General features: G+C 38.2%; 1 protein-coding gene across 22 annotated transcripts in view; it reads left to right on the forward strand.

The window, feature by feature from the left end:
* Tcf4 (transcription factor 4) overlaps positions 1-14,384 on the forward strand; it is a 346,604-nt gene that overhangs the window by 280,815 nt on the left and 51,405 nt on the right. For all 22 annotated transcript variants that reach the window (XM_027949012.2, XM_027949014.2, XM_071602722.1 and 19 more), the window contains 2 exons: positions 10,144-10,249; positions 13,951-14,084. In XM_027949012.2, coding sequence (XP_027804813.1) covers positions 10,144-10,249; positions 13,951-14,084 — 240 coding nt within the window. The remainder of the gene's footprint in view (positions 1-10,143; positions 10,250-13,950; positions 14,085-14,384) is intronic.

Raw genomic sequence — 14,384 nt, forward strand, 5'->3', positions numbered from 1 at the left:
CTCTGGCTGTTTGTGCCTGCTCTACACACACAATAGTGAGGACTCTTGGGATGGGAGAAATAGAAATAGTACATCTAGGATTGCACAAGGTCAAGCTAGAGAGTAATTAGCATCTTTCTTTTGCACTGTTTCCCTTCTGTAACACTGTCGGGTTCCCTCACCTTCTGCACTTTCCTCTCATTGTTTCTGAAAGCTCATTTTTGGGAGGACATCTGAGCCTGGTTGCATTGCAGTGCAGTGGCTGCCAACAAACCCTGACAACACTTCCCAAAGATGGGGGAGCGGTCAAGTGTTTTGTAAAGTGGCTTGTTGGCCATGGAAAATTGTTCAGGTTTGCATAGTCATGTACCTTGACTGAGGTCTGTAGCAGTGGAATTCATTTTTGTTTTTTTTACCCCATGGTGCCCAAACTTATTTGAGCTTATAACCCTTTTGCAAAATTTGCCTGTTAATGTGCAGTGGGGCTGTCAGCCCTAACCTTCAGCCATCAACCTAGGGACTTGGGCACCAAGGGAAAAGGGTTGGAGAATGGTACACTTGGAATTCTTATAGGTGGTCCATTCTGGATAATTGCCTCCGTCTTCTAAGGAAAGCTCAACCCTGAACACGTAGAGAAGTGAAGTGCTGTAAAATCTATTTTGGCAGAACAAACAAATGCTTATCTGTCTCACGTAGTTATGATGTTGTCCTCACTCTGCCATGCACCTTGCGCGTGCTCTTTGCTCAGTCATGCTTGCATGCACTCAGTAACTGAGCCTGCTCCGTGCTGGGCCCTACATGCACATATGCCCAAGCACACCTGCACTTTTTTTTTCACCATTTTTTTAACCTTATTGTTTCTGAGAGTAGCGAGCCTTAGCAGGCCCTCTTCTTGTTCACTGGATAATCAACATGGGAGTGAACTTCAAGTCGATTCCTCTCTTTATGGTAGAGACATAGGAAATTGTCTTTTCAGCAGGAAGACTTCGCTGCCCTCTTTGAATCGATAGAACAGGTGTCTTCCGAGGTCATAAAGCTATTTATTGCAGATACAACCAACACAATTTTGATGTTCCAGTACCTCCTAATGCAACAGTAGTTGTCCTGTAAACACAGCTAACGATGAGCTGCCAAGGGTGGGAAAAAAAAAAGCATTGCAATGGGAAATCATCTATTAGACATATTTGAAAGCCATGAATTTGATCTGTAAGTGTAAATAGAGATATAAATAATTATATGTGTTTAAGATTTGCAATAACTAATAGAAATAACACATCAGGTTCTTCTCGATGTTTCCTTTAATTTCTGATGAGCATTCAATAAATAGAAGTTGGGAAACAACTTCGTTAGGTGTTTAGAACATATTAAAGAGTTGTGATGTGCTTAGCATCCACAGTCCCTTATCTCTGCCAATCCTGAGCCTGGTGATGAAGCCAGCTCCCCTGGGAATAAGTAACATAAGGAATGGAACCAGGGAGAAGTCAGGATTCACCTGGACCCAATTTTGTGCAATTAAGTGTTTCAAGAGATCTCTAGCCAGGTGTAATAACTTAATCAGTTTAAGGTACTTTCAGCTAGGGCCAAGGTACTCATGATGTTGGCAGTGGGCATTCCTGTGATATACCAGTTGAATATAATAGCAAACACACAGTGTCTGCTCACTTAGTGCCAAGAGCAAGAGAAATGCAGGTGTAAAAATAAAAAGCATTTGGAGCCAGAGGCTAGTACATAGACAAGGCTACGTTCACACTTCACTTTAGTACTTCAGATAATAATATGATGGTTTTTAATCAGCCTGGTGTTCTGGTATTTTGTCATGAGTCTGGTTTCACCACAAAACCCCACTGCAGCTCTCAGCACATTACTTAGCCTCTTTGTCTCTGGGACTATTAACCAAATGTATTAATACTTCTTTTTTGTACAACTTTATGTCTGGAAGACAGATGAATGATTCTGCTTCTTGTGGCAGACTACACTGTGCTGTTCTTACCAAGATCATCTTGTGTTCTTCTCTTTGGTCAAAACCGCCTTCTCCTTTACTTGCCCTTGGCTGCCAAATGGCCAGGACCTTGGCTGCTCAGTGGGACCTAGGACTCTGCAAAGCTAGGTTGGGGTAGGAGTCCATAAACAAGCAACCTGGAGACAACTCTTAAGATGCTGTTGTGGCAGTTAAAAGGTCAAGTTCTGAAACAAGAGGACATGATCTTGCATCTCAACTCTGCCATTTTATTAGCTGTGTGACTTTGAGCACCTAAGTTGTTACCTCATCTTTCTGTGCCTCATATTTCTTAGCTATAGAATTGGGATGATAATGAAATAAAATGTAAAGTCAAAATTCATGTATGTTACAATTTGGCAAGGACAGTGTTGGGCATATCATAAATGAAATATTAGCTATTCTTATTATTGTCATCATTTTGTCCTGCCATCTCTGAACTGGGGCACGATAGGCATTGGGACAGGTCCTTTTGCTGTTGTGGAGCATGCTAAGCTTTTGTTTTCCTACATACCTCACTGGGGATGGCTGTGGAAATTCAGTGAGATAATATGTGAAAACAGCTTAAACTCTCCAATGGTCTGTAACTCTTAAGTATAGTGGGACGAGCCTACTGCATTTCTCCTGGTCATTTTGCTGCCTAGGGATAACACCTTGAAAATACTTCCAATATAATGGGCCACTACCAACATGCAAAATTATCATTATCTTAGTTAGCAGTATTTGGTCTTAAGTTTGTCTTTTTAGTTGAAGCAGGGTCTCTTTTTCCCCCTTCCTTGTGAATTTCTATATATGTACAAAGCTACACCCCACTCATTTTTATTTAGAGTTTGAAGTCCAATTTAGAAATTAGAAAAAGTCACAATAACTACCTATATTTAAAAAAAAAAATAGGAAGGATACCTTGGCCTTTGCATTTGAAAAGGAGAAAGAACAAGAGATAGCTGACCACGAAGAATGCCAGGTTTTCCTGCAGCTCCTGGTGAGCTTTGCGCCAGAATGCTCCAGCGCCAGGCCTTTCTTTCCCATCGCGGTTTGCAGAGGCCAAGTGCACGGGTAGAGGAGCCCCGGGCTGCCGTCTGTCCATCTGTGATCTGTGGATCTCTGGGGTCCCCACTTCTCTTCCCTCTTGCCGCCTTCTTTGGGACCCTCTTGACTTCTTTCATTTTTGTCATTTGATCAATAAAGATACAAAAGAAGGCAATCCAAATTTTTACAATTTTCCTACTTCTTAACATGAAAAGAAATTTGGTGGATAAGAAGGGGGGAAAACTCTTGACAGCAATTCACTGTAGGTTTTATTTACTCATGAATGGATTATGAACTGATATTTGGAAGGGGGCAAAATTCTGTTTCTTGTGATGCGGCGTATGGATGATTGTTTGCAGTGATGTGTGTTCTAAATATATTAATACGTGCAGGAAATTATATGGGGGATCATATGCATCCTCTTATTCATATATTTTTGTGATACAACCTGGTAAATTGAAGAATTTTGCTCAATTAGTAGGTGTAATGTATGAACATGAACATGATGAATGTATATTTTACACGTTTAGATAGTTGTGAAATATTCTTTTTTTTTCCCCCTAGACTTCCCCTAAACAGAGTTTGGGGAGCAATATTCTTCTTATTGTTTTAGGGCACTTAGTACTGTTTGATAATACCTCTAAAAGCTCCAAGTGGTTTAACTAGACATAAAAACATTACAATTTAAGCTGCTTACACCTATGAAAATTTGCCATTTATGATAAATATCTGTTTGTCAACATACTGCATGCACTTGCGTTATCTCCCTAGTTTCTGTTTATGTGATGATGATGCAGATTGGTTTTAACAATCCCTGGGAAGTAGAGGAAGAATCTTCCTTTGATTAATTAATATTCCTTGACTTGATAATGTATGCTGAGAATATATTAGGTGATTGATCTTTATTGCTTGAATTTGATTTTACTTTTGGGTTTTTGCATTCTCAGACTGGTATATGCCTTAGAACATCATTAACTGCCTTTACACCTTTCTATTCAATTGTGCAACTTGAATTCTTTTTATTCCCCTTTCTTGCCATTTTGCTGACCATTGGAAATCTTTATATTGAGGAGTCAGGAGCCTGTACTCTGTACATGCCCCTGGGTGAATCCTCTAACTTTATTCCTTTACAAAATGAGGTTGAACTTGTTTTACTTTGGAGTCCAGGAGACAGGACAGAGGGAGGCAGATGTAGAAGTAGCATGTAAAGAGGAAGGAGTATCTTTAAAGAACTAATTTACAGAATTAATAAAAAGAAAAAATTTTAGTAGAAATAAAGAGAAAGTATGAAATAGAGGGACCAAATTACTGATAATGTGAAAACACACCGGAAAATGTTAAAAATCTGTTCAACTCTTTTTGTCTCGAAAAAGCCATAACTTGTCTAACTGTAATTCCCTGTAGGACTAGTAGGAGCCAAGGATGGAGTTTCAGGTCCAGAGTTCTTAGTTTTCTGTGCTACATAGTTGGGGTCACAGATAGTCTCCTGTGGTGTATCACTTGGCACAACTTGCAAGCATTTAAACAGATGGTTATAATAAGAAATAGACAATAGTAGACGTGACTCTAAAAATAATAAATAAAACAAAGACTCAATATCCTGTTGTTCCTTAAAATCCACAATTGTTGCACACCAGTTGTGTGCCAGATCCTAGAGATACCTAGAATTTCCCTGTCCAGTTGGCCCACCTGCAAAGTTTCTATTTTCCTAGCCAAAAAGACAACAAGTCTTAAGTGAGCTGGTATTATTGCGATATCTATTCTGACAGTGGACTGCAAACATGCCCAGTGACTCCTCAGAGACTCCCTACTAGAGCTGTCTATTTGAACTTGTTAAGATGGTGGTGGCATTCTCTACTAATGTCCAGTATGGCAACCACTGGCTGCATGTAGCTGTTGAGCAGTTGAAACACAGCCAGTGACTGAGGGCCTGAATGTTTAAATTAGTTTCATTTTCCTTAAGTTTAATTCATATAACCACAGATTACTAAGTTTATTGGATATATTCTACTTTGTTAAAAATAATTATTAGCAATGGGTAAACCTTATAAGATATAAGTAATAGTATTGTTTATTGACCGTTTGACAAATGAGGAAACTGAGGCTGTGGGAAATAAATTGCTGTGTTAGATCCTCACAATGAATTGTGACAGGTGGAATTTGAACCCAGTTGTTGTGAATCCAGAGCTGGGTAATTTCTACTGTCTTGCTGAATCTTTTATCCTCTGTCTGGAGGCTAACTCTTCAAGTATATCTGCCCTTTGCTATGTGGGTCAGCCTGCAATATAGCTTTAATATGGTCACATAGAACAGTTGGTGTTCATCCCAACTTTTCTAAATGTAGAGGTATCACTGCCTTGGAGCCATCCTTGCTTCTTCCTGAAAAGAATGACACTCCTCATATTCTAAAAAATTACTGTAGAGTGTACTCTGCTTTACTATTTTCTACTTAGTAACTCTCTGCAAGGGTCTGAATGCCTCGATTGCAATGTTTCAGTTATTCCAATTCTCCTGGAAATTATATTCAGATGGTACTTGCAGAATCTCCAGGGGGTAGTTATGTTAAAGAATGGTAAGATTCACTGTAGAATTCTATGGTCATCATCACCCAGTCCCTCCTAATGACACTCCTCATGATCCGTGGTCTGAAGCCCCTTCACCCTATCCCTCAGAATACAGTTTCCCCTTTAGGAAGGGGGTTACTTAAAACAAACTTGATTTCACCATTGACATTCCTTATGACACTTTGCTTTATTTTTATAAAATACAAAAAAAAAGTATCTCTTCATGTTGATTTTTAAGACTATCTTGTTTGCCTTTGAAGAGCAAGGAATTGTTTTATAATAGAAAAAAAAAAAAAAAAGGTTTTGATGGCCAGATCAAATCTCCTGCAATGTCATCTGAAAGATTCTTAATGAACTTCCTGGGTCACATTTGTCCAATTAATAAAAAACAGTAGCATGACCTTAACAGTAGTGCCTCATGTTTGTTGCATGCTTAGTACGTGCCAGGTACCATTCTAGAACCATCTGAGTTGCTTTATATATTCCACCATTTAATTCTTACAAGATCTTTGCCTAGCAGACATTGTTGTCCCCGTTTTACAGGTAGACATCTGAAGACCAGAGACGTTAAAAGCAACAGGTCCAAGGTCACCTTCCTAATAAGTGGTAGAACTCACAGTCTAACCCAGGGTGGTTTATTTCACTTCTCTGCCTTGTAAATTAGAAACAACTCTATTAAAAATGTCAGCTTGTGTGGTTTCTATGAAGATTAGAAACAATGTATGTGCAACGTCTACCACAAAAGCTCTTCCCCCAAGTGCCCTAAACAGATGTCAACCATTTTATTTTTAAATCTCCATAAATGAGACTGAGAGGTCAAGATCATTATAATTGTGGAGGGGAAGGGGCAAGAGACACACTCCTTCATGGTTCATGTGCCTGCTTGATTCTCTACTTTTCTAATAGACTGAAGTTCTCTTTGGAAGAACTTACCACATCTCTGATGACTGGGGTAGGAAGAGTTAGGAATGTGGAATGGTACGGCTACTGCACCATGACAGTATTTGCCAAATGACAGCAAAAAATTTAATCTGTCAAGGGAAGATGTTTTTGTTTTACCTCTATCAGTTCAAGGTTTAGTGTTCTCTAGAGAACTTTGTTAAGTTCACCATTTCTGTATACATACAATTTTGTTTTAAATCCAGGATCATAAGAGGAAAGACAGCGGTGCTACCATTTAATATGAAGTGCCCTGTGCAGTTAGTTTTCCACGAGGCTTTGACTGAACAAATAATTCATCAAAAGAGCTATGCCCAGTGAGCTTTGGCCGACATAGCCCATTTCCAATTGGGCAACAAAATTTCACACTTCTTCGGTTACTCTTGTAGGAAGAGTCTGAAGGCCAGTTGTCACCTTGAACTGAGCCACCTTGCTGGAAGAGAAGTTTGGGGTTTTCTCACTTTTCATCACGGGGTCATTTCAACATGTCGAACTAGAGTTGGGATTTATATTTAATTTCAAATTGGACTGATTTTCTGATATTAGGTATTGAAAACAATGCCAATTGTTTGGTAATCTGTGTATAAACCCAGCAGAATAATAATGAGAACCAGATAGATCTGAGCTTTTCTTACTGAATTTAATATCACTATTAAAAACTTTATTGAAAGCTCTGCTTTGAAGTCTTTTGTTTGAGAAATTGGCAAAATCATTGAATGAAGTAGGAAATAATAAAGCAGCTCACTGGTTATCCTGGTTATTAAAAATTAAAAGATTAAAGATAGGCCGAAGTATGAACATTATAATCTCTGTGTTTACTTAAATATCATTTTTATCTCTGCCACCAACTTGAAAGAAAGTACCCATCAAATAATGGAAAATAAAGACCAGTAGATAGTGATGTACTTTTAGCAAGTTGCTCATCTTGAGCAAGTTGCTTCGACAATTCCACTATGGAGTTTTCTGAAGTTTAAAATAGACATTTGAATAAGTAAATTCATTGGTTCCGTTTACTTTCAAAAAAAATTATAGTTCTATGCAATATTTATCTTTATAAATAAAAATAGAGCTTACCTTAGAAATAAATGTTTAGGTATAAAGATGAAATCTATGAAGGCAAAAGCAATAACATTACCTGACCTGTAAATTATTGTTAAAGAAATCAGTTATGCACAAAGTGCACATTAAGAAATGATAAACAAAGGTCCATTTCCTCTATAACAACCTTAATCCATGTGATCTAAAAAGTCTTCAGCGGCTGCGATGCCAGTAAACCAGAAACTGCATCATGCTGTGTATGCTAACCTTTTCCACCACTTAGCTATTCTTTCCACTCAGGCAGTATTTATGAATTTGGGATAAGTGCTCTTACCCTTAGATATTTGAGCTTGATCATAATTTATAGTCAAAGTAGACTCTTTTTAAATGACTAAAATTAATGACACATCTTCCTTCCTTCTTTTCTTCCTTCCTTCCATCCATTCATCCATCCCCAAAATGTCAAGCAATTCTACCAAAATTGGAAAAGTTAGTTGAACCTTATTAGGTGTCAGCAAAAAGTGTTTGCCTAATAATACTGATATTTAAGGAAAATGTAGTATAATTTTTCATTAAGGTTAAACTGTATGTTAAAAGAATTATTTTATATCGTTTTAAAATATAAGGTAACTTTTAATAGTATAAGAGTTTATTTTCAGTTTTGTAGTAAATATATAATGATTCCTGAAATTTTGGGAATCATGTGTGGTGCATTTAGCTTGTGTTAGACCTCGTTGGCCAAATGTGTGTCGGGATAATAGCAGGTTGATAGTCATAGTGAGATTCTGCTCATTCTGGCTTTAGAGTGAGATGATTTAATTTTCAGTTCGCCCTTTTCCTAGAAGGCGATATTTCTTTCATCTTTGAGCCTTCTCTCAAGACCTCTAAATACATGTAGTCATACTTCCCAAACTGCTGTAAGTCAGTCATGTTGTTCTCCAGAAAATACTGGGACTGACTTGACAGAACTTAGGTTGTTGATTTGTTTTTGGATTCCTGCCCTACATTTTAGTCTTTGTTTCTTAAAGACACTTGAAAAATGTTTTTCCCCTTATTGAGATCACTGTGGAAATAAAAGCGAATTGCTATTTTTACATTTAGAATGGGAAGAAAATTATAAAATAAAATCTTATGAAATACGGTGCTTAAATCCCTCTATGATTTAGGGGGAAAAAATCCTTGTTTTCTAAAGGGTGAGTGGCTCTCTCCGGTTTATTTTTGTTTTGTTTAATCTCTAGGACCTCCCAATTTTCAAGGACACTGTGGGGCCTGTAGCATTTATTTGATGTATGGTTGTATGTGCATATTTTCCCACATCTGTCTCTATGGTCCTACCCTTTGTGAAACTCTAAACCCTGTATTAATGCTTAGTTTGTGATTCATGGCGTTCTGAGAGCAATTATATAATTTTTCTTTGGGTGTTTATTCCGTGTGTACTGTAAAAAAGACACAGGAATTATTTTTTGGTAACCCTGCAGTTGCCTTTTTATTGGTGAATTCCTTTTTCTTTCGCTGTGACCTACCACTGTCACTGTAGGCTCAGTGCCAATTTTGTGAGCCACTGTCTGCTTCAAAATGGAGGCAGGAAGGTATCCATTTTCATCAGGAGGATGACAGTGTTTCAGTCTTTCCGACCATCTGGAGAGAGAAACTTTGAGAGCGAAAGAAAATGGGGATTAAAAATAAATAAGTAAACACACACAGAGAGAAAGAGGGCAGGGGGAGAGGAGAGAGAGAGAGAGCAAAGAAAGGCAAGGAAAACCAGTTGATAGTTAAACTATACCTTATGAATTAATGCTCTTCTAATATGGTGTCCTGTTTGAAAGAAACATAAACAAGAAAATACACACAGGCTATTTTTATAAAAACTAGTTCCCCAAGTCTCCTGAGTATTAGTAAACGAATGGAAGTAAATGAGATTTTTGGCTCACTTTTAAAGTTTATGGTACACACAAATACAATAAGCACTAAGGAAGAGGCCCCCTTCTTCCTGTGTACACTCAGATTGTTGGTGGTCTTGTCTAGATCCAGGCTTTTAAAAAATGGCCTTTTTCATGCATCTCTGCAAAAAAAGCTGACACTATGGGAATTTAATAGTCCAAGATAGATTTATCGCTTTCTGTGGTCCGGATGCTTCATTTGTGTCCCTCCCCCTCCCTACCCCTATCCCCCTCCCCCAGTGAAATTTTTAATTGAAAGTTGTACTCTGTCTTTTCAGAGAAGCTGGACTGGGTGAATATCTTTCTGTTTTTACCTTTCATGTGCTCATGGGCCATCTGTGTTTAAAAAGCAGAGATGCTTAGACTCAGGACTACCCCAGGGGTCTTACATAGTATGTTTACAGCTCCACATGGTTGACACTATTGTGGTCTGTGACTGGAAAATCTCATTCCTGGTTATTTTCTGTTCACACAAATTTACTGAACATTCCCCACTGCCTCCTATATTTGAAAGGGGCAGCTTTTCTGGGGTTTTGATCGGTCTTAGACTGGATAAGGTCAGAAATTAGCATTTTGAGCCTGCTTCTTACCAAACAGTGGATGTGGAGATGCTTTGGTCAATGCAGAAAGCAACATTCATTTGGTTCTCCTTCCTCAGGTCTATGCTCCATCAGCAAGCACTGCCGACTACAATAGGGACTCGCCAGGCTACCCTTCCTCAAAGCCAGCAGCCAGCACTTTCCCTAGCTCCTTCTTCATGCAAGGTAAGGCATTTCTGCATCCCAGGGGAATCCACAGGGTTTTCAGATGTAGTGAATGGGACAAAACAGAACACAGACAAGTGGGGAGGCAAATGGAACTTCTTAGGACTGAATTACTTCAAAGTGAATTAATGAACCAAAACTTATTTCTAAGACTTTTTTCTTTGAGGCTGTAACTTCTTGAGCAATAATGAGTGGAGGTGAAGGGAGTCTGCCTCACTCAGCGCTGAGGCTGCCGTTGGAATTACAAGATGGACCATTTCAGCATTTTCACCATCCCCACGCCCGTTATGTAGTTCAAAGTGTTTCAGCTTAGTCTCTGTTTTGAGCATCCTGCATTTAGTCGGGGTTAATCCTAGGAATATTTCAACCACCTTTTAATTCCATTTAAAGGTGATGTGAACACTTAAGGTGAAGTGGTCCTGTCTAAAGGTTGGAATAGTACATGGCAAAAACTCAGTCCCAACATGCTAACTCATTTTGGGTGAAAGGCCCAACTTTTGAGGGGCCAGACAACAAATGCAGAAAAATGTAGCTTCCTGGTCAATAAACCATATTTGTTCTTCTACTTGTCCAGTCTATTTAATGAAAAGCAGATGGGTGTTGTGTCCCCCAGAGTATATTTATTGCCCCTGTAGAACAGCTTCTTTCTGCTGCCTTGGAAAGACTAAGGTGGTTAAAATGTGACAGCAGCTACTCTTAAGAATGGACAGTTCAGAGGATGCAGCTCAGGGCTCCATCCCTGATTTTGCCCGTGATACTTATTTTCAAAATGTAATGATCTTAAAAAAAAAAAATGTAATGATCTTGTTGCCAACTTACCCTGAATTTAGATATAGAGTTTACCAAGCAGCCCTGTATGCAGAAACTTAACTTTTTTTGCCTGGGTAGGAGCACTTCATTTAGAGTGTGTCTTGCTGAAGTGCCACGGGACTTCCCTCTTTATGCTACTCCAAGAAGTGCCAAGTCACAGGAAAAGAACGTAGTTGGAGCAGAAAGTTCCAGGGGAACAGCATGATATCTCACACATTGATAACAGTGAGCACTCTCAAAGTCTTCCTGATGAAAGGGGACTTATCTTCTTTCCCTTCAGAGTGTTCGCTTTCTTAGATTGCCAGTTCACATGTGAGATTCCATGGAAAATCTATAAAATTGAATGAAATGGGTCTCTTGGGAATAGAGAGAATTTGCTCCACACATAATGGATTCTCATGTTCATGAGGATCCTTGATCTTCAAGATCCATCCTAGATGAAACTCTCAAAGAGGCACAGCAGGTTGGTCATGACAAAGGGCTTACCACTTTTAGCTACAAATAGCAGCTGCCTCTGATCAGCTCCCCTCTCTGTAAGCATGGGAGAAATTGAGCTACAGGTGCTCACAGGTGTCAACTTAGGGATTCATCACTCCAAGTAGATTTTCATTGAGGAAAGTGACAGATTTCTTTGATCTGCCTTGCTTGAACTATGCATGTTGTAGGGGAGTCCAGGTAGATCGAAACAGGAGGTGCCTTTTCAAAGCAACCCACACAAAATGTGGGGAACAAATTTGTTCTTCTACATATGAACACCCCCCAAAAAAAACAACAACAAAAAACTGAGTTGACATTTATGATGAGCACAATTAATTTGCACGCATCTAATTCTATTCTTCAAAACAACATTATGCCAAGATCATGGGATGTGATAAATATTAATTTACTGTGAAAAGCATAATTTATGTAAAATGTGTATTTATATAAGTCTGCACTGAGTAGAACATTCTGCGTTAACAATCCTGAATGTACTGCCCCCCATGCATCACACTGTCAGAATGTTTCAAAAGGCTCTTATTCAATGACATATATTCTCAATTTATTTGTCAAATGTGCCTTCTATTTAAAATGTTAGTGGTCTTCAACTTCATATTTGAATTTACGGTGACATTTAAACTTCTGTAATCTGAGGACTCCGTCTAAAGCACATTGAATGATAACTTCTTAAAATTCCTGTGTTTTATATGACAAATCAGGAACGGTGGCATCATGATCCTGTCTCACACCAGCTTCCTTCAATAGAGGGATGCAGTGGTACCCTGAGAATTTAGTGGTTAAAATTATGCAATAAAGGCAAAAGATATTCGGAGATTGTCTAAGGCATATTTTAAACTTAATACTGTGGCCTCTTTATTTTTAACTTTAATTTCCATCTCCTCATTAAAACTCTAAAAGTTGTCAAAATCACAGACAGGATTTTGTTTCTTGGTTCTTGAAGAAAGAAATCTACCATTTCTTCCTGTCTGTTCTGAAACTAGTCCCATCCTGAGATTCAAACTTCTGGGTTTAAACACTCAGTGAAAATCAGCTTCATGAAATACATTATCAGATTTAACTTGCCTATTACCTAAATTTTTAAAAGGCCTTTGTTAAATAAAATGTTATGGGGAAATAACCATATTTCTGAGAACCAATTCCTGCTATCCATTTAGTACCCAACTGATTTCCTGGTCTATATCCAGCACTTAATAATTTTTGTTTAACTATTGAAAGAATAGAAACCATGTATAAGGTCAGGGAATGGAAAGAATCTGTAGGACTATTCTTAATCTGGTGTTCACAAAAGATTAATTTCATTGTAAAAGATATTCACATAGTTGCCATATAGTTTGAAATCTCTTTTTTGTTATTTTTTTTATTTATATATAACAGTGGAATGCATTACAATTCTTATTACACATATAGAGCACAATTTTTCATATCTCTGGTTGTATGCAAAGTATATTCACACCAATTCGTGTCTTCATACATGTACTTTGGATAATGATGATCATCACATTCCACCATCATTTCTAACCCCATATCCCCTCCCTTCCCCTCCCACCACTCTGCCCTATCTAGAGTTCATCTATTCTTCCCATGTTCCCTCTCCCTACCACTGAATGATGAGCACAATTAATTTGCACACATCTAATTCTCTTCTACATTTGGCATTTAGTTGAAACCTCTTCTTAACTTATAAATAATTTTGTAAAATCCAGGGGTTCTTAAAATTCTCTATAGCATCGTATCTACCTCATGATATGATTGTACTCTTTGAATTGCTACTAAAGGTTGAAGACAGCTGTATACCTCTATACCAATAAAAATAACCATAACCTAGAGTCCTCTTCCCTACATATCATAATATAATTATAATATCAATTCTATTATGAATGTTAAAAAAATAAAATCAAACCTTTTCAATCAGATGTTTTGTGTTTTTTTTTTTTTTTTTTTACATATTTCATTGTAGGCTTTTAAAACTTGTAAACGTGCCAGCTCTATAATGTCTCAAGTATTTTATTTTTACCTCAAAGTTCAGGAACAATTTAATTTTGTAGTTGATTTTTATTAAAAAAAAAAGTTGGGGGCGTTGGTCAGAGATTTTTAAGAAATGTTTCTTCAGTATTCATTACCTTGCCGACTTAACGTAATGCTGCTGTAGAAACATGCTCTTTTACAATTGAGCTCTTACTAAAAGCAGTAACTTTGTTAAATGTTTCTGTTTGTTTGATAATGTGGAGCCACTCGGGGGGAAAATAATGATGACTGTCTTCTGATGTAATTAGCTAGCCAACACCAAGATGAATACACAACAGGCGGTCATTTTCAAGTATATGAAAAACCCCTATTCTATAAGGCAAGGCTGAATGCCTCAGAAAAGTCATGGTTTTCTTTGTTCTTTACAGATGGCCATCACAGCAGTGACCCTTGGAGCTCCTCCAGTGGGATGAGTCAGCCTGGCTACGGAGGAATGTTGGGCAATTCTTCTCATATTCCACAGTCTAGCAGCTACTGCAGCCTGCATCCACATGAGCGTTTGGTAAGGTGGACTTTTGCAGGGATGGGGAGAACAGGGCTCCTGTGTGAAACCTCAGCTCTGTCTTCTCATGGGTGTGCACAAGACTCTGCAAATAAATGCAGTCGCGCCACATTCCCATTATTCTTACTGTTGTATGTTTTTCTGATGAAGACCTGACAGTCAGGTTACCTTTGGAAGCCCTCTAGATCCTCTTTGTCATTGTCCTCTTGTTTATGGTATTTCAATCTGTGCTTTCCTTATCATAGCCTCAGTTTCTTTTGGTAAGGACACACAATCTATTCAAGTGACAGGATTTCAGCT

Source organism: Marmota flaviventris, chromosome 16 (genome assembly GCF_047511675.1).
Source record: "Marmota flaviventris isolate mMarFla1 chromosome 16, mMarFla1.hap1, whole genome shotgun sequence".
Classification (NCBI taxonomy): domain Eukaryota; kingdom Metazoa; phylum Chordata; class Mammalia; order Rodentia; family Sciuridae; genus Marmota; species Marmota flaviventris.